The sequence below is a fragment of the Miscanthus floridulus genome, chromosome 19 (genome assembly GCF_019320115.1).
Source record: "Miscanthus floridulus cultivar M001 chromosome 19, ASM1932011v1, whole genome shotgun sequence".
NCBI lineage: Eukaryota > Viridiplantae > Streptophyta > Magnoliopsida > Poales > Poaceae > Miscanthus > Miscanthus floridulus.
The window spans coordinates 71766629-71788376 of NC_089598.1; the positions used below are offsets into that span (position 1 = coordinate 71766629).

At 43.6% G+C, this 21748-nt stretch overlaps 1 protein-coding gene across 2 annotated transcripts; it reads right to left on the reverse strand.

Annotated features, from left to right (window-relative positions):
- Positions 1 to 1862: 1862 nt before the first annotated feature.
- LOC136529435 (transcription factor bHLH144-like) lies at positions 1863 to 4713 on the reverse strand. Of its 2 annotated transcripts, none has more exons than XM_066522514.1 (3): positions 4577 to 4713; positions 4231 to 4497; positions 1863 to 3302 (listed from the first exon to the last, which is right to left on the reverse strand). In XM_066522514.1, exon 3 carries the CDS (start codon positions 3041 to 3043, stop codon positions 2240 to 2242), a length of 804 nt encoding a protein of 267 aa, XP_066378611.1. In that variant the 5' UTR covers positions 3044 to 3302; positions 4231 to 4497; positions 4577 to 4713; the 3' UTR covers positions 1863 to 2239. The 2 variants fall into 2 exon arrangements, with proteins under 2 accessions (XP_066378611.1, XP_066378610.1); XM_066522513.1 differs by having other exon boundaries at positions 4193 to 4497.
- Between the last annotated feature and the right edge of the window lie 17035 nt (positions 4714 to 21748).

A 21748-nucleotide genomic window follows, 5' to 3' on the forward strand; every position in this document is an offset into this window, starting at 1 on the left:
CTGCCAATTTGCATGTCTGTTCACACTGTTGACTGAACTGAATTTTGCCGGTGTCGGACTCAATGAATTGCTCATCAGTTCCTATGGCTGGGCAATTTTGCCGACATCCTATGATCCGTGCACTAGTACCAGGTATAAACATTTGTTTTTCTATGCTAGGTATAAGAACATTAGTAGTCATTTCCTTTCTTTTATTGCACATGTTAGATCAGATACCTTGCTATCCATCGACAAATGCTGCTAAAGTTAACGCATTTAATGTTGTTCACTGTCTGGTAAGTGTAAGATATCTTAATCTAATTTGTGTAAAATTGGACTGTATTTAGGAAAGATAACTGGATACTGCAACAAAAAATTCAATGAAGTTACAATTTTTCTTTCATGCAACAGCTCATACAGTGCGATGTTCAGATGGGCCACATCTTATATATAAAAAAGGTAATTTCTGGTTAATTGTTCAAGTTGCCATAGGATGGTGAGTCATACTTGACCCATTTCCTTTGATTTCTACATGTTTGCTGTTGCAGGCATATAGATTAGATTTTAGGATGTAATTGTCATACGTGTACTAGATAGGTCTAGCTAACTAACCGTTATTTCATTTTCAAAAAAACTAACTGTTATTTCACTGATCACTAGATGGAATACTTCACTTTCCAATTATCTTGTTTCTAGCATTTACAGTATGATTGTTCACACAGGCGCAACTAGCTAGAGAGCACTGTTTTCCTTTTGATGTGTGAGAAACCAAACCAGAAAACTACCTCAAACGCATGCTCCACGAGACTGCTCGACAAGCACAAGACTGCTACATAGTATTAAGCATCAGACATTCCAGAGATGAAGAATTCTTTAGTTCCGCTGCCTGAAGATGATTTCTTTTTGACCACTTGTCTGAAGATTAATCTAGGAGATGGCTGTACAGAGAGATACTTTTCAAGCGCTGTAGTTTAGGGGATAGCCTGAACTTCATCTAAAATTCATTCTGAAAGTTTACCTTGTGGCAAATATGACTATGTTCGTCATATATATGTCTGTCTGATTTTATGTTAAATGTGTCGATGATCCATATGAGGTACTCATCGTTTGGTGGTAAAACACAGAACACTAAGGTATGCGATTAGTAGACAGAAACATGTCCTGGGACAACAAACTCGTGCTGCAGTTATGCAAAAAGAATATCGTCGTTTGGTTGTTTTCATGCGCATCTCTGAAATGAAGATGTGGCGTTAGCATGGACACTATTCTAGTGCATTGTAGGGAATGTGAGACGCTTGAATTGCATAAACCAACAACTATTCACAATTGCCTCCTTGCTCTAAAATCCAATCCCACGTATGAATTTTACATAACATCAGCAATACGTTGGTACTTCTTGATTCATCAATATATCTCACGAGTTTCATTCTTATTTAAAGATACAATACATCAACAAGTTTTCTTAGTGAGCTTGGTATTTATGAGGAAAGAGAAATAAAGTTTTGTTAGGATGAACCCATCCATCACGTTTACCAACACAATAAAATGCAATGAAACATCGATTGATTTGTTTCATTCTCAGCCGCTCTTGAGGATCTTCTGCGCGAGATAAGCAATGAATTGTATGAAATTTCATGGTTGTATATTCCATATGCTATATTTGATCATACGTCTAGCCTATGAAACTGTGTTATGAAACCGTGCACTGAGATGGACTATTTAATTTCATTCATATGTAAAGCTGAATTAGCACTTTTGGTAACTACACTTTAAATTAAGAAACATTCCGAAACTTATAGCTTTTAATAATGCTCCATCCGAGATCAGGCACTCAAAAGAATTAAGAAGATGGCTGCAAAGTGCAGTGCCCAAGATTAAAAAAAACACGGTGTATATCATCAGCGTGATAGTTACAACACCAGCCACTAGGTATCAAGAGATACGAAAGAGGAAAAGGCAGCAACTTCTATCTAACGAAGAAAAGTAACAAGCCATGCACGCACGAACGCTAGAGGCTAGAGGTGGAGCCACCACAAGATGCCGATAAAATAAAGCGCGCTGCAGTCGAGCTCTTTCCGAAGCTAATCCTGTCAGTGCAAACAGAGCACGCACCAACTGGTACGTGGCATCTGATGCCAAGATGAGAAACTGTCGTTGTCATCATCACCGCATGTATTGTTCACCGGCTCATCGTATCTGCCGATGCTGAGAAAGGTAGAGAGAGATGTCGACAGCCGTTTTGGTCGCTGCCACATACTAGCTAGCTGCTTGACCCGCGCGCGCCGAGCTTCTTGACCTCCACCTTTTGAGACTTGAGGTACCTCACGGCCTCGTCGAGGACGGCTGGCGTGTCCATCCGGTCGCCACCGGGGATGATCGCCTTGAGCGTCCGTACCATCTTTTTCATCCGTTCCTTCTTCTTTTCGCCGCCTCCGCCGCCCATCTCGTGCTTCCCGCCGCCACCGCCGCCGCCGGCGTACCCGGACGAGCATGTAGAATCCGGGGAGCCACCGGCACGGCACCCAGGCGTGCGGCCCGTGCTGAGCACGTCGTCCTCGTCCTCACCGTCCTCCGTGCTCATGAGGGCGTCGATCTCGTCGGTGTCCTCCTTCTGCCGGATCGAGGCCCCGCCGCCATCGTCGCCGCAGCCGTAGTAGGCGCCCTTACCGGCGTAATTCTGCTCGTAGCCGTAGCAATGGCGATCGTAGTCGTATCCTCCAGCAGAGGAGCCGAAGTTGTTGGCCAGGGAGGGGTGGAACATGACCCGGCTCCGGTCGTACGTCTGGTCGAAGATGACGTAGTTCTTGGGGCAGTTGTCCGACGGCTGGAACTCCAGCCCCGTGAGCGGCGTGGGGAAGTCGTGCTGCCTCCGACCAGCGAGCGGGTCCTCATAGGCAGCCGGCCCGGCAGGGTACCGGTCGTTCGCCGAATAGTAGGCGCTTCCGCCACCGTAGCCAGCCATGTCGTAGTCGTAGCCACCGGCGCCGGCGCCATAGCCGTAGCCATAGCCGTAGCCGTAGCCGTAGCCGTAGCTACCGTACCCGTACCCAGGATCTCCCTGCATCGAGGCACTCGTGCAGTGTTGCTTGATTTCTGGCCTGTGTGGGAAATTTAGGAACTTTTGCGCTTTTGGTTGGAAAGAAATGAACAAATTCGAGAGATTGTTGTGAACTGAGGATGGAAGCTGGCTATTTTTGTGGTTGAATACAAAATTATTTCGGTTAGTTTGGTTTGGGTTTGAGGTTGTCTGAAATGAGGGGTGGGGTGGGGAGTGATGGCAGAATCTACGTCACGGGCTTCAGAAGCTGGCGGAAGTATTCGGCCTGCAAGATGTGATCAATCGAAAACAAATTAGAATGTTACATGACATGTAGCAACGTATATCTTTCGAACTTACTCCTAAATAAGAAAGTTATTGGTTACAAAAAAAAAAAAAAAAATCGGATGAAATACCCTTTGATGTGGCAAACTTGGAGAAGGATCTGCTTGCTCGGTGAGACAAGAAAACAACGAGGCTAGATCAATTTGGCAAGTTGTTTAGCTAAGTGCAAGGAGATATTATAGCGAAACCTAAAGCAAGCATCAAACCTGTTAAGGTTAGTTACAATATATGTTCAGTTTTGCTAGCTATGCTGGACGACACATAAATTAGCTTATCATAGGCAGTCACAGTCAATAAGAAGTGCCAGAATGTAGCAGAGAGGAAGAACAGAGTATTATGCAATGACATATATAACTAAGGCAACAGAAGAGCTATGATAACGCATTCAGAAATGAGATACAAGGCTCAACCACTATTTTTTTTTTCAAAACGAAACGAATTTGGATCTTCTTCATTTTGGTGGTACAGCAAAACTCTGCTTCCAAAACCATTGCAAAGATAAGACTACAGCCTACAAACCTTAAGTTATTTGCTCCAACTTTTGGCAAATACAAATAGTATAAAAAAGTTGACAAATTTCTTCAAAATTCAAAACGCCATCTTTTGACGGCGCAAAGCATTGTCAACACGCTGTCCTAGCCTTCATCGTTGACGTCGAGGGCCGCCACGTAGTGGACCCTGATCGCTTAACCGTCTAACTAGTCGTAAGTCGTAACGGACAGCACCACGAGCACCAAGTTGCTCATCCACATATGAAGAGACGACGATCCGATGCTTACAGCAGACAATGCCAAGAACATTTGAAATTTGAGCAATGTAACGGAAGGAAACCTGAATCGTTGATGCGTTGTTGGCGTCAGGGCGCTGACCTGGCAAACTTGCATCAATCTGCAGTAGTACGCGACAGCGCCACTTGTCATAACGACGGCGTCAAGCCTCCTCTGGTTAAACCCAAAACACATGCCCTCCTCAGCAAACGGTGGTATCGCCGGGGTGCCAAGCCAAGCAGGCGTCAACCTCGCGATCGCCCCACGGTCGGAGCGGCGCGAGGTCACAGGGTGACGCAGAAGAACACCACCAGCCGCACGATGGTCACCACCCACGGCATCCTGCCCGCCTGCTTCCTTCGCCTCCGCCTATACACGGTGCCAAACGATCAGCTCTGATGAAGCACATGGAAATCGAAGAACCAGTATGTTGTGATCAAGACCATACCAATCAAGGTTTTCTTTCTGAAATGAAATGACTGACACCGGCGGAGGGTGAGCAATGGAACGGGACTGGACTGGAAGGGATGGAGTGAGCCGGCAAAGGAGGGGCACAAGGTTTTATATAACGGATGAACAGCAAGCGGGCGGTGGTGGATTGGATGCTCGTGCTCCGATTGGTCCCTCCCCCCTCCCTCTCACCCTCGTTTCCTTTCGCGGCACTTCTTTTGTGCGTGATACAGAGAGAGAGAGAGAGAGAGAGCAGCAGTGCCGAGCGCAGTGATGCCAACGGATGGATGGGGCGCGAAGCGGGAGCCGAACTAATGAGGTGGCGTGCGCACTCGATGGGTGCTGTGGGTGCGCGTGCCGTTTCCCACCGTGCTCCTCCCCCAAACGCCGAGGCCCCGCCAAACCATCTAGCCCACCTCTGTAACCGATGATTCGCGGGTCCCGGGCACGAGAGCCCCACGCGTCAGAGAGAAGGGAATCGTTCGCGGCATCGTCGATAGGAATCGGGTCGATGGAGGTGGGCATCGTGGCAGAGCAATCCATCCCAACTTCCCGAGCACGAAGCAAGGCAGACGAGCTAGCAAGCAACCAGCGGCACGCATGCACGCTGCCGTGAGGGGAGAGGCATTATGCCGCGCGCGTGGGGGTAGCGCGCTGGCGGCGGAGGGATGCCGTGTTTGGTGCCGGGCCCCGCCGCGGCGCTGCGCGCGTGCCCCTGGGGCCATCGATGCCCGCCTATGGACGCTGGGCGGTAGGGCCGCGCAAACGCAGCAGGAGCAGGGCGGCGTCCGGGGGCAGCCATCATCAATGCTGCGGGAGTTGAACCGACCTAGGCTGCTGACGGTGGACCACCGGACATGCGAGATTGCTCGTCCGAATTGTACTCCACGTGCTGTGTCTGCTCCTCCCCTGCTGCAATTTGCAGGTTTCCAGGTACATGACATTGCAATTTCCGTCGTGTTCACCTTTGATGGGATTATTAGTAGTGCCTAGTTCGAGAGATTTTGTACGATACGCGCTCGGTTTAAATACTCCTACTTCCATACTAACTCCGGTATGTGCTTGGAACGAGTGAAACACTGCCGGTCCATTTTTGAACAAACACTGGGGAATTTTAAATGTGACGATCTCTTTACTGCTACTCCCTCGGGGCAGTCCTGATACTAAAAATCACATGAAGTTTCCATGCAAATTAATTTATTTAGACATTACGTAGATAAACTATGTTTTTAATAGATAAAATATTTTTTTATCCAATCACGTGCCTTCTTTCTTAAACGTCTTCTTGTCACATAGCTTTTTATTTGGTTCCATGTAGACATGGTTTTTTATCTAAAGAAACAAATTCCTCATCTCTATTCTTTAATTATAGTGTACTCTTTGTCCGGGAAATAATGCAATTCTATTTATAATATTAAGTCAAACAATTTTTTGTTTTGATCATTTTTTAACAAAAAATATTACTAATATTTGTGATATTAAAAAGTATTATTAGATCTATCTTTTTCTAAACAGTTCTGGCCTATGCGACCTTTTACATATCATCATATCAAATAATTTTCATAAGTGTTATATTATTTCTTTTAACCTCAGTCAAAGTTACAATAGTTGGATTACACTATGTAAAACAAAAGCAAATAGCAGACATCCTCTTCTAGCGACGCGCGAACGTATAAAATGCGCAAAGACGCGTCTAGACAAAGCGCGTTGCAGAGAATTAATTACTTAGATCAGATTTAGAATTGTATTGAATGGAGGTAGCTGAGGTTAGCACTATGTCGTCTATGTTAGTTCTCTTCTTGTTTATTGCTGCGATTTATTGCTACACGACGCAAAACAACGGCACAATGACTGTCCGTTTGAGTGTTGTGAGAGAAAAATAATGTTCAGTAGCTGAAAGCGAACAGGACGGTTGGTATGGCCGTGGCGTCATCAGGTCGTCATTGGATTGGAGGCGCCCGATTGGTGGATGGAGGGTAATCCGAGCCCGTGCGACGATAAAATCATGGGAAGCACCGGAGGCTTGTCATGGTATCGACGTACAAGGGAGCGGCCAGGCGCAGAGGCCATCATGTCATGGCAATCCCAGCTCGGCTTCAGGCAGACGCTCGAGCGAGCGCCCGTGGCCGGGGCCCGCTCCCAGGGCGCACACTCCACCTCGTCGGCGTGCACCTGTCGGTCCGCCGTGGAAGCCATCATCGCCGTCAAATATCATCATGCGTCTGGTGCGACCGAGCGCCGAACGGAGCGGAGCCAAGGCCAGCAGCCCTGTTCCGTGTTCCAACTCTGCGTCCCACCAGGGCGAGCACAATGAACGAGAGTCGAGGCCTCGAGGAGGGCCAGCCGGTGCCGGCCGAGCAGCAGCAGCAGGCAGGCAAGCAGCATTGCGAGCGCCAAACCAAGCGCACTCACGCAGTATTGGAGCGGGGCCCGCACCATGATCCGAACTTGAGGTGACCATCGAATGTTGTCCTGCACTGAGATTGCAGGCCTACTGTCCCCAGTAAACCTATCATTTCCCAGATAAGCCACATCCGGTTTACCCTTTTAGTTCACGAAAAGTTTTTCTAAAAAAGGCTACAGTACCTATCGCATCGAATCTTACGATACGTGCATGGAGCATTAAATGTAGACGAAAAAAAAAACTAATTGCATAGTTTGGTTGGAAATTGCGAGACGAATGTTTTGAGCCTAATTAGTCCATAATTGAACACTAATTGCCAAATAAAAACAAAAGTGCTACAGTAGCCAAATTTTCAACTTTCCATCAATTAAACACAGGCTTTATCGTAAAAGTGAATCGGCCTTTGATAGTACTCTGTCTTACAATTACTGAAGGTTTCAGACTTAGTGCGGTGGTGAAGCATGTCTATATTACTATATAGTAAAACTAACAGAAGTTAAATGATGTTTGTATCCGAATACCCATATGCTATATTATTTCCTCGGGTCATAATTATAGTTCACTGTGCCAAAAATCTGATTTTAACTAAATTTACCAACTTCAACAATTTCTTATAATTTTATTAAATTATTATAAAATATGTTTTGATAATACATTTATTTAATTTTTTTTGCTGACAACAGAGCACCTCACTCGGCTTGGTTGGCCGCGTGTATGGATTCATTCGACCTGGTTGACCTGAGTGCATATGTGTTGATGATAGAAGTATATATAAACTTGGCGTGGTTGGTGAGGTGCATATGTTTTTATGGCAAGAATGTCACTTGGATTGCCTCGTTTTGTTTGTGTTCAATTCACTCGGCGTGTTTGTCAGAGCTTCACCGGCTCCAGATCCATGAAAAATAAGTCTCCATTTAATTTTTTTTAGCCAACACTTCTAGCTCCACCGTTGATCTGCTTCACCAAAACCTTGGATCTACCCTCAGATCCACCAAATTCAAGTTTGGTGGACATGAGAAAAATTCCCCACCATGGTACTGATTACATAGAAAGGTTCGTTCTTTTTTTTCGTCCTCTTACCCATCGCTTCTCGCCTGCCGCCCGCCCTCGGACGCCGCGTCGTACCTCACCAGCAACCATGCCGCCCCTCGTCGGCCATGCCCCTCACCCCCCGCCAACCACCGTGCCCGCCGAGGCCGACTGTCGCACCTGTCTGTGGCTAGCCGTGTGCTCGCCGTTAGTTGCACTTGCCGATGGCAACGTCCGGCCATGTCCGCGAGATCCGGCCCTCCTATGTGCCAGTCGAGAGGAAGAAGAAACCCAATGCTTTTATTTTGATGACGTGTGGGCCTAGGTGATAGTGAGATAGAGAGAAACACTGAAGCTGTACCAAACACTTGGACGACAGATACACGGTGGAGCTGCTCCATGGCGAATCTGGTGAATCTGGATGGATCTAAGCTGATGGAGCCCTTCCATAGAAACCCTAAATTCACTTGGCTTGGTCGGTTGAATTCATGTGGTTACTTGGCTTCGTGAGCCAGGTACATATCGAAAATGATACTGTGTGGGCATCCATCCCGTCCAGACGGACCCGTACAGGAACGACTCGACCGAGGCCGTGACCCCCCGCTCCCATCCATCCCGTGCCCCCCCGAACCCACTCGGTTCGCTCGCCCGCTCTTCCCCCCGCTCTTCGCACCTACTGTCTGTCGCGCACCGTGCAGGTCGCTGCCGACGTTCACTCTCTTCCTCCCTTCGCGACCTCCATGCCGCGAGCCGTTCTCCGGGCCACCTCGGGACGGATGCCGCGCCCATGCAGGTCACCACCACCGCCACTCCCTCCCCCTCCCTCCACGACCTCCATGCGACCCCCACTGAAGACGAGGGCGACGACGGTGACTCCAGCGAGGTAGGTCTGGATCAAAGCCCTCCACCTCCTCCTCTAGATCTGAGCACTCCTCCTCCTCCTCTAGATCTGAGCCTCCTCCTCCTCCTCCTCTGGATCTGAGGGACGCGGTGGTGGCTAGGGTTTCAGTGAGCTCTGTTGTAGTTCCCTTGTTTTGCTGTTGCAACAAGTAATATTTCTTTGTTGCATTAGTCTTTTTTTCTGATGTTGCATCTCGTGTTGCAGTAACCTTGTTCTGATGTTGCAACAAGTAATATTTCTTTGTTGCATTAGTCTTTTTTCCTCATGTTGCTTTCTCGCATTGCGCTTTGTTCTGTTGTTGCAGTAGCCTTGTTCTGATGTTGCAACAAGTAATATTTCTTTGTTACATTAGTCTCTTTTTTCTGATCTTGCATCTCGTATTGTAGTAGCTTTGTTCTATTATTATAGTTGCCTTATTCTGATGTTGGAGTAGACTTGTTCTGATGTTGCAAACAAGTAATACTTCTGATGTTTGCATCTCACATTGCTCCGTGTTGCAAGGTGATGGAGCACGGTGGGGATGGCCATGGAGGGCAATGTAGCAGAACCGTATAATTTATAAGAGCACAAGTACAATAGCAGCCCACAAGCGGTTGCACTATCATACTTGAGCCCATATAAACCCGGTAGTCCGTCGAGTACTACAAAGGGTCTTGATTCAACCAACATACAACCAAGATCATATATGATTCAACATACATGTCACACGTTGCATAAAGTTCACAAATACAGTTCCATACATCAGAGTATGATTAAAAGTTATTGCAAACCAAGTTCAGCTAAAATAGTAGCGGAAGCAATTAAAGTTTGAAACCAACATATCCATCGTTGTTCAAATACTATACCAGCTCATGATCACAATCCCATAAAAGCATAAGAGAGGGATTAACAAGAGATGCCTTGCCCAGGGCCCTACTCCTCATCCATGGTGGGACAAAAACAGTTCTTACAGTAGCCATGATACATCGTATTATCTGCAACAATGGAAAATAAACCCTAAGTATAAGAAGGTACTTAGCTAGACTTACCCGTCATAAACCAAAAATAAAGTGACTCCAAGGATCATGTAAAGCTTTATAAGTGGAGCTAGCTTGACAACATTTGCAAAAAAAACCACTAATTCAACTATACCTTTTATAATTCGGTCACCACGTTAATTATAGCAATTCATCTCTAGATTAGCGACTAACCAGTACCAAACATGTAGTATATTATCAATGACAGCACAATAATAACCATAGCCATTTAATATTTCATTCTTAGAACCATTCCACTTGCCATTAACACTACGATAGAAGGAAGCTCAGTCAAGTTTCTCACTATCCGGGAGAGACGATGATTCGAGTTGATTTCAACCAGTTGGTAATTTATTTCTAACACAAACCTAGGCAGACCAGATCAACGGTCACCTTATGTCACCATTGGTACAACTCAGGTCCACATTTCATGGGTTCAATTAGTGCCGCACAATCAGGGACGACCAGCTACCAGGATGTTCAGGCCTGGCCTACCCTTAGGCTCACGTCTGGCTCCCCGCACGTCTTTACTATCATCCAGAGTGTGCACTCTTACAGAACGGGGCCTGGCCTGAGTTGAGCTACTCGGCGTCGTGGTCGAAACGAGTTATCCGGCCAGCCAAGTGAGAGGCATGTGTTCAAAATGACCGAGGACCAACAACGGTACGGTCCTTAATTGATGCAGACGGGAGCATATGTGTCAACCTACAACATAGACTCCATCCGGCCTCGATTTACAAATCCATGGTTCTTTTACATGATAGCAAATATAGCCAATTGTGGTTTAGTGCCCACCTATATCTCACAGATGATAGGAAATCATCCGACTTCTACCGTTCTAAGCATAGCTAAGCATATATTCGATCCTAGACCTACACAGGGTTAAAGGTATATATTTGGATAAGGTAGTTCTATGCATCAAGTGTTTCCAACCAACTCTTATAACCTAATGCATCAAACATAAAAGTCTCAAGTGATATTTTGTAAAACATGGGAGACTTAGAATGCTCTAGGACTTGCCTTTGATAAAGGAAGTTGGCCTATGATCCGGGCACTCGGGTACGTCCTCAAGAGCTTGCTCCTTGCCTTATGGAGCTACGGGCTGAGGTGCCTCCTGTTGTTCCTCCGGCTCTTCGTTAAATTCCAATAGAGTTATCCCCTCGCACGATCCTATATGCATGAGCAGGAAATAAGATATCATGGATGCATATATAATGACATGTATAATATGATATGATGTGATGAATGCATCCTCATAAGTGTTCTTAGCAGCATTGCATTAAGGTGATAACAAGTTACAATTTCTTTTACTGAGCAGGTGCATATCTCTTCTCTTGTAACTTAAACACACACTTATGTAAATCATTTTCTGGACTACAAGATAGCAGCCAATTGTTTTCACTATAACTAGAGTTATACACATCAAAATAATATAGTTATGGACATTCTGGAAAGCTTATGAAATGTCCTACAACTTTATTTTAATCATCTTAATGTGATTCAGTAGTTATCTAGGTCAAACAATTTAATCTTTCAGATCTGTCCAGAGAGCAAGCATTTCAGATAGCAGACTTCCGACCACCATAAGTCTCAAACCATAAAGCCTATGACTATGAAAATTTAACACAAGGTATATAAGTAAGTTATCTACAACTTTGTTATTAACTATCTTTACAGAAAAGATCTTTATCATCATGAAATCATCACCACAACAGAAACTACACATGCAGTCATCTAGTTGAATTATAAAACAATAATTAACTAATTGCCTATAAACAAATACTTCTAAGCCTCACTAATAGTATCAACAGATTATATTCATCACACACACCATAGAAAACATTATGTTTTAGCCTAACTAATTTATTTATATTCATTTATTAATTTCCTTAGATAATAAGGTGATTTACAAAGTAAATATTTATAGTGCTCAATAAATTCTGATAAAATTACAGAAGTCTACACATGACCCTAATAGTCTATTGTACAAATTTCATGCCATTTAGATAAGTATAGCTACCTCTACAAAAATGACAAGTTACATATGCTTATTTTAGCAAAAATAGTTTAGCATAGTGCAAAGTGTCAAGCAACAGATTTAATATTTTTCTTACTTTTCTCCTAGCATAAGAATACTGTGTAAAAATTTATATAATCATATGTTATGTATTTTTACCCCAATTAATTTCACTAGAATCTAGCAATTAATTAAGATTAAATAGAAAGGCCATATTACAAGTATGTCTACTGTAGGTTTAGTATTTTTTTTTTAGCTAGAGCATGTCAACACAAGACCAACAAAACTAGAATCACAATTTTATCACTTTCCTAGCTCAAGTTATGTATTTTACAAGATATAAACTACTTTAAAAGCACTTATCTTGCTCAATTTAATTCTCTAAGAAAAATACCCTAAGCAGTAGATTTCATATTTTTATCAAATAGTACTCTTCATGATGAACCCAATAAAATTTGGTTCACCTTATTTGGATACTCCTAGCTCCAGATATAATTTTTGTAAGTTAGTATTCAAATCTATGAAAAATAAACAAAAACAACTAAACCATAAATGCTAGGTGCACCCGATCTATGCACCCCGCTGTGACTGACGCGTGGGTCCCGTAGTCTACCTGGCCCCACATGACAGCGAAACAGAATAGAGGTGGCTCTTTGACCGGCGAGAACTCACCGACCATGAGGTCACTGACGATGAGGTCACCGCCATTGTGTTCCCCATCATCACACACATCTACTAGTACCCTAGGTTTCCTCGGAGCATCACCGGAGGTACCTCGCTGGCGAGCATGGTGGCTCGGCGATGGTGCGCGGTGGTGCTCCGGCCATCTTCGGCGACGGCATTACCAAGCAAGCGCGACTACAACATCCATGAACCTTAGCGAAGCTCTACAACGCGGATCAAAACACTGTGAAGCATTGGCGAGGCTTGGCCGCGTGCATGGCATGGCGGCGGTAAGCAGCCGCGTTCCGATGCTGATATGCCAGCATTGGCTCAATGGCCTGCAGGGTGAGTTAGACATGACCCTAGGCTAACCCTAACGAGAAAAGCGAGCGAGCGAGATAGCATGGTGGAGCACGACCACGACGAATGCGAGCTCAGTGGTGCTCCAACAATGGCCGTGGCAGTGGCGACACTACCTGAGGCTATACCTAGGCTTGAAAGGTGGCAATGGTGAGTCAGCGAGGTGGAGCAAGGTATGGTGGAGCTATGGGTGCGAGGAATCGAGCAATGGCATGGCAACAATGATGCACGAGCATGGCGGAGGTCGATGGCGATGGCGCGGCGCTCATCTTTGCTTGGGCGTAGCGAGAGTGAGAGCGAGGTGAGGTAGAGAGAGTGAGCACGAGAGAGTGAGCGAGCGCGACGCGGTGCCCTTTTCTACCCACTCTAGCCTGACTAGTGGGTCCATCGTTGGTGGAAGGCCTCCACACGGTGGACGCGGCATGGCGCTGGTCGGCCACGACGGCACATGGCGCTGCTCTTCGGCCATCATGCCGTCTGGCGAAGCATCTTCAAGCGATTACTACTCCTAATCCGTGGTGCTTTAGCAAAAATTTCCTTAATAAACATTATAGAGCTGCGTCAAAGCTACAAGATTGACTAAAAGAGTTTTGTCTAATTCACAATGGTTTTCAAACTACAAAGCTCTAAAGTGAGCTACTTTGAAACTAAAATCAGCATTCTACACTTAGAAAAATTTTGTCACAAAATAGCATTTTGTTGGAACTTGTGAGCTCTATTTAACTATGTTAGACACTTAATTAGCTCATGACCCTTAAATAAAGTTTGTTACCCATGATGTGAACTACAACTTTTATTTAGGTCACATAGCCATGCAAACACACTAAGCTACTGTTCAATTTTGGTTAAACTAGCATCATGAAAATGACATTACAAAGTAAACCAACACTTAGAAGCAAAATTGGTTTAAGTTATGATTATAAACATTGTTCCAAATATCATTCTAGATGTGTCTAAGGTATTTTGGTGACCTCACAACCATCTCATGCATTGGTCACATATGATCACAGCATAATTAAGTATATGAGCAACACCACATGTGATAAAGAGAAGGTAAATGAAATGAAACTTCATATGCTCATGCTCATGAATGCTTGGATGATGCTTGTGCTCATGAAATGCAAATGCCAAATGCAATGCTTAACACTGGGGTGTTACAGGCAATGTGTGTGCAGGGGATGGTGGCACGGCGAGGGATGGCGATGCGATGAGGTACGGCAGCGCAGCGGTGGACGGGCCACACGTGGGGGCGTGCTCGTTCTATTCGCATTGGATAGGTGGTCCCATGGGGCACGACGGAAGGTGTGGTGAGAGGATGAGCCGCAATCAGGATCAAAACGTTATGTGGACTAGGTGCGTCCGGATGTGCCTCTGAAGTCGGGCATCCGGGCGCTAGTTACGTCGCATATCATATATGTTGATTGCTAGATTCACTCGGATTGGTTGACTTGATGATTATTTTCACTTGGCCTGATTGGAGGGATGCACATGGATATACTTGCCAAGGACGTGAGTTGTAGGTAAGACATATTTAGTGATACTACTAGAATTGCCTATGCTTTCTACAACGTCAAGTGCAGTAAGTGCTCATGTCCCGCGAAGGACAAAAGAAGATATAAGGTCAGTTTAAGTAGGGGTTTTATCTGAGTTTCATTTATATTTAATATTGTATCATATCAGTAGATTTTATGACTTGACAAATTAATTATGAAAAGAGATAAAGAGAATTTCATAGAGTTTTATATATGGATGAAATATGTTGTCATAGTTATCAATACAAAAGCTGATGTGACAGCCTTGATAACTGTCTCATAAAACTCACCACTGAGACGACCCTAATTCCAAGATATACTACCCGATGAATTGGTATATATTTCTATGCCATAAGTGAAGGGGATAAAAGAATGGTCAAAGTAGAACCTATATTTATCTTATATGTAACTTATAAATATAAATGGCTATGACAGGTTGAGGGAGTCCAATTAATTAAATTTTATCTAACTTTTTATGTCTCTAAAATCCTAACTTTTCCAATCTTCGTATTTGCCATTCTACAAGATTTTTGATAGAGTTTGTGAGCATTCTAGACACCCTGCTGACCTTGCAACTATTGAATGAAAATAGTGAATGAAAGTGACAGATGTCTATCTTCTGGTGAACAGTGTTGTGTACATATATACAAGTCCAATGGCCAGTTGTCTATTGGTGAAAAGGTGTCTCTCTTTGCCTATTCTAGAACCATCATTAGTAACTGCTAATGATGTGATTAACAATAAATTGATCACTAATAATAATTCTTAACACTCTCCCTTAATTAATTGGTTCCTTGTAGGCATCATTATTTGTACATCAGTCATCGTCTTGAAGCTTTGGAAAACCCTGTGGGAAAAACCAAAGTATACCGATATACCAGGCAAAACTCCTTAAAACCTAGTGGGAAAAATAAGGAGAAACACCATGATATATATGTTACTTTCAATGTTAATAGACCCTTTAGGTGTCCTAAAAGACATAGTCTAAAAACAATTTGATCAAAGATCAATATGCCATAAATATTATCTTCAAAAAACCTCTGTGAGAAAAAATAAATAATATGACATTTACTATATGTTAACATTACCTCATTAAAAACTTTATGTGAGAAAACTCCAGAAGAGTAAAACTCATATAAAGGAAAATGGTATAATGTAATGTTGAATAAATCTACTAGATTATCGCATGACTTAGTTTGCAAGATTTCAATTTCTCCATTCTTTTGGAGTTCATGGGGTAGAACAACTTGGGAATAATATGCTTAGTCATATTATTCTTAATATAACCTGATTCCATTTGTGTAACACATGCCGAATTATCCTCAAAGATAATTCTCGATGTCTCAAGTGCACCAATACCACATGATTGTATTATGTGGTTTTGAAAGGACCTAGGATGCCGCCTAGAGGAGGGGTGAATAGGCGTTTCTAAAAATTAACACCTTTAAAAACGAAAATGATTAGTAAAGAGAGTTTCCAAAATGGAAACTCTAAATTAAGAGTAGTACCACCCCTCACAAGTTAGCCACAGAGTATACAAGGTATAAAGAATATATCTAGAAGCTACAACCTTGCAACACAAAGTTAGAACATAGAATGAATATATTCAGCACAGGTAGGAAATACCGGACATGTCCGGTATGCACATGTTCTGTAGAATAGCCTGGCATAGTGGTCAATACTGGACATGTCCGGTATGAATACCGGACGTGTCTGGTATACACGATTTCTGCAGAACAGCCCCAAACTTGCTCCTTTTGATTTTTATGTTCAATCCAAACTGTAGGTACCTACTAGAGATGACAAAAAACACAGATAACCTGCACAATAGCTGGAGCAACACAAATATCAAATGAAATACGAATTGAGACATGATATTTGTTTTATCGAAGTTCGGACTCGTTCGAGTCCTACTCTCCATTGAGGGGCCTGCGGGCGACCCAGCGAAGGTCAGCCCTAGAGGATACCACGAAGGTCACTCTAGCCGGAGTCTTTTCCAACTCCTTTTCCTCCTTCCACTAGTTGATTCCAAGGCGACGGAATCGATCGTTAAAAGCTTTCTGAGGCACACCATAATCTCTCAGATGCTCTCCGGCGATGCCTAGCCGTCTAGGACCGAAGAGTCTAAGAGTAACAAATGTGAATCATGAAATAGACAATATGCACAAGTGCTCAAGTGGTTGGATTGCTCTCTTTTTGAATTTCACTCAACCCACAATTTGATTTGGCAAATTTGATCAATCACTCACTAAGAGAGGGTTAGGAGAGTTGGCAAGGCTATAAAACGTGTGTGTGTGTATCAGCAGAATCAGAAGCCTCCAAAGGTGGAGGCTTGGGGGTATTTATAGCCCCCTTGGAAAAACTAGCCATTTTATAGCCATTGCCATAACGGACACGTCCGGTATGACTTATACTGCGCCAACGCTAACTAAGTTACGGTGACAAAGTGAGGCGTCAGAACTCCTGATGAATGCCGGAACTCCCGATCATCGGAACTCCCGACTCACGTCGGAACTCCCGACCCTCAGCATATTTGAAAACCATGTAACTGAGTTAAAGTATGTGAGGTGTCGGAACTCCCGACTCATGCCAGAACTCCCGACTTACATCGGAACTCCCGACTCTCAATGCATTTGAAAACTAGCCGTTGGCCTATGGTCATCCATATCGAACACGTTCGGTATGACCACCACATTGAACTCTCCAAGTCAGTTAAAGCGCGAGATGTCGGAACTCCCGACCATTGCCGGAACTCCCGATGAATCAATCCGAGAACAACAATTTTACCATTGCTGGGCAAATACCGGACATGTTCGATATGAATTCCGGACACATCCGGTATTACCAGAACAACAAGAAATCAGTTAGCTCTTTTGTCTCTCAAATACTCAAAACTCACATGGGTTGGCTTAAGCACTTATGAAACATTATCTATCAATATGATGCATCCCTCTTAATAGTACGACATACCTATCAAACTCAAGATTAAAGGAAAAACGAATTTATACCGCTTGAGTTGACCTCTTTTGAATTAATGCCGTCTGTTTCAATCTTCATCAAATAAGGGTGCCAACATGTTGATATTGATCTTTACACTTGAGCATAGCCATCTTGAGCACGTGACTTGATTCCATTCATTAAATATGAATAACTCCAAAATGTATCAAGTCACTTCCATCAAACACTCCAATAGTGATTTGATCCTCCACATTGACATGACCATCATAGCTTGATTAGTACCTCAACTAAATGCAAGTACTTCATTCTTCACCCTAGCTAGGTTCTTCGGCCGCCAAGCCATCGCTTGCCCTTCACCCTTGCTTAGTAGCTTGAAGCCTTTCCTTGCTATCTTCACCATCTCAAGCCATCAAGTCACATCTTGTGTTGAATCATCAATTCATTTGTATTGCTATCTTTTTCATTTCAATTTTGCAAGCTTCAAATATGAGACCATTCCATATGCAATCCCTCATGTTTCATTAATTAATTCTTATGAGCTTGCTTTCACATAGTACATGGAAATCCCACAATAATTAAGCCTTTGCATAAATTCCATTTGCATTGTTGTCTTGTATTAGAACTAGATTGTTTATACAACAACACATCATTTTGGCTTTCATTAAGGTCCTGTGAGATAACCTATTACCTGTCCACACTTAGCAAACGGGTTAGTCCTTTAATCACGTTGTCATTCAGTCATCCAAAACCCACTAAAGGGCTAGATGCACTTTCAATCTCCCCCTTTTTGGTGATTGATGACAAATTGATTAAAGCTTACAAAAGAATATGAACATTTAAACTTTTGGGTTCAATGATTTATGAGAGGCTTCCCCTTAATATGTGCTTATGATTAGAATTCACAAAATGACCTCAAATGTCAATTGCACATACTAAAACATATAGGAGAATCCCCCTAAATCATTGCATCCATGGGGTGCATGTGTGTGTGACAAAGTGAAACCATGATGCATATGACAAGATATATCACACAAGAATAAATATAAAGGCATCACATCAAATATTTTTATTCTAGCATGCATAGTCCTTATGAAAATAAATATAACATATGTATGTCACACATAGCACTCATTATAAATTTTCTCAAGTCCACAAGCCACTAATATATAAATAAAGATCATGTCTCAAGAGATACATAGATAAAGCATAAGTGAGTCTTATCTCTCTCTAGATACATCAATGAAGCTCAAGAATTGAAATGAAGCTAAAGAAACTATAGCCTATAGTACATGTCTTTAGGTACAAAGATAAGCAAATGAAACAAGTATCCCTAAAGCTTTAATCAGTCTCTATCCCCCTTTGTCATCTATCACCACAAAGGTCCAACAATGACATACTAAGGACAAAGGGGCTGCAAGCTGTCACTGAAAGCTGAGATCACTTATCATCATCTTCATCTCTACTAGCATCCTCATCATCTGAGCATGTGGCACTGGCTATACGAGAACCACCCGTACTAGATGGGTCATAGAAACTAACCGTGAGGTCACTCCACCAGTCTGAAGCATACTTGTCTATAGCACTAGGACATGGCTGAGAGTAAGTAGGCACCCGAGCCTATAGTGGTAAAGTGTTAGGGTGCTCTGGTACCTACTGCTGCTACTGCTGTCACTGAAGGAACTCAGCAAACTCTGCATCATACCTGCCCTACTGCTGCTCCTTAGTCTCATGCCCACTAGCTTCCTCATCTGATAATGGAGACCTAGGAGGATCAAGCTCAAGTCTAGAAGCAATCTGCTTCAAAGTCCGAGTATCCTTCCTCCTAGCCTCCCTCTCCTTCTGCTGATAGGTCCAAATGTCCTTGCACATCCCAAAGATAGCACTGAACATCTTATGAATAGGAGATGGAGGACTGTGGTGACGAGAAGAAGAATGTGAATGAGCATGTGGAAGAGAAGAAGCTCATCCTGCTGCTGCACCACCTACAGGTGCATCTACCTCTGGTGCTGTTGCTCCTCCTCCTAGTCTTGCTAGAGGTACCCCAACCTTAGGCAAGTCTACAACAATCTTCAGGGCCTTATGTACCTTGTCATACTCAAAGGTATGCCCTATGACCTGCTCAATCATATGCATGATGTAGGGAGCAAAACCATAGCCCTTGAGGGGCCTTTCTCCCACACTCCTGATCTCTGACCAAATAAAGTCAAAAACACTAAATGGCTGAGCATTAGGTGCCATCCTATGGAGCAGGTTCCTAGAATAATCTACAATGTTGCCCTTGTCTCCACCCTTATAGTCAATAGTCTTTCTAAACATCCTATCTAGGTATCTATAAGTAGGGTGAAGACCTAGAACCTTCCCCACTGATCCTCTCTCACCCCCTGGTGGGTACATGTAGGCCAGCTGCTCTGGAGGAAGTACCTGCTCTATATGGATCCTATCCCTCTGAAGATCCTCCTCTAAAAAACCAAGTAGGGCAGCGAAGGCATCATAATCCACACTGTACCACTAGTCCTCTAGTATCCAGTGCATACGCCTGTCATCCTCCTCAACATACAGGGTGGCATAGAACTGAGCTACCACCTCTATGTTCTAGTCATGCTGGAACTACATAATCTCATAAACCCCTATATGCTCACAAATGGCAATAGCATGATCAATGGAGGCCTTCTGCAAATCTCTGATGTACTGCCAGTCAATCCACTGAGATCTGGCTACCACAGGGTTCCTAGTGAGAATCACACTAGAGTAGAAGTCCATGTGAAAGGTTGTCTGGAAGCGGTGATCATACTAAACCTTAGGTAAGCCTTTCGGATCTACCCTTCTCTCATCTCTAGCTTTCCTAGTCATGCCCTTTTCCCTATAGTCAACTCTGGAAACATAAGAGGGCACATTAGGCAGATGTGTCTCGAGAAGACTATAATGCATACCCTGACCAGGTTGGTGCTGAAATGGAGGTACTAGCTCCTCCTCCTCAATCTCCTGCTCCTCATCTAAGCTGTCACCTTCTGAGCCTCTGTCAGTGCTCTTCCTCTTTCTATCTTCTCTAGACTCCACTCTAATCTCATCAGTATTAGTGTTAAAAGAAGAGCTCCCTGATCCCTCTACATACTGAGGTGCTGTCTAGAGGTAGCTCTGGTAGACCTCCTACTGGTCGGCTCGAATCTAGGATGCATTTCCTGTCTTGCCTTCTTGTATTTTTCTAGTGCTGGATCATGCCTATGCTTGGACCTAGGCTCCTATCATCCACTCATGGCTGCTATCCTATATCCAAAGATTTGCAAGGAATTTTAGATCCATACCCAAACAATAGCTTATTTTAGTTGAAATATAGAAATAAAAATAATTATCCTATGCTTTGTAATCACCTTAACCAAACTAGGTCAAAAGGTTCACAAAACACAATAGATAATTAAACTTAGTCCTAAGAATCAACCATTGAGAAGATTGAAACAAGAGAGCAAAACCTGCTCTGCTGACCCATCGTCCGGTATGAATACCGGACATGTCCGGTATGAGTGGACAGCAACCCTAACCAGGGTCCTTCGCTCAATCTTCAACCAATCCAATCCAAACACTAGGCAATGCTTCTAGACAGGTAATGTAGCATCTCTACCAAAGGGATTACAAAATCATGCCCTAATCACTTAGATCGGATGAGGTCTGAGATTAGGGTACCTTAAGAGATTGAATGAGGATGAGATTGGAAATCCAAGTCCCGGAGCCTTCGATCTTGATACAAATCTCCTCCGATCCAATCTCCCTCTCCCTTTTCATGGTGGAAACCCAAAATCACCAATGAAGATCAAGGAGAGGCGGCTAGGTTGGCTGGAAGGAGGAAAAACTAATTTGGCCAAAGGGGTACCGGCTGTCTTATAGCCCTGCTCATACCGGACACGTCTGGTAGCATACCAGACACGTCCGGTATACACGGGCTAGCCCAAATTATTCCAAAAGGTGTTTTATCTCTTCCAATCCCCTTTTCTGTTATTTCTCAGTCCAAAAAGGTATATAATCTTGATCCAAACTGAGTATCACCACTTTTCTTATCCAATGCCATAAATTGATTTTCTCTTTTCCAAATATTTGGCATAAACAAGATTTAGCTTACTTGAGAGAGATAAAGCGAGACATAGTAGATTGTGGACTTAAGAAAGCCATGTCATGTGTGATTAGCCAATCAAACAATCAAGGAGAGCTATAATCATCACATGACAAGGCTAGGTCACAAAGACCAAGATTCAAATAGTTTTTCAAATTCACACCACCTACACATGCTAGTTATGGGTT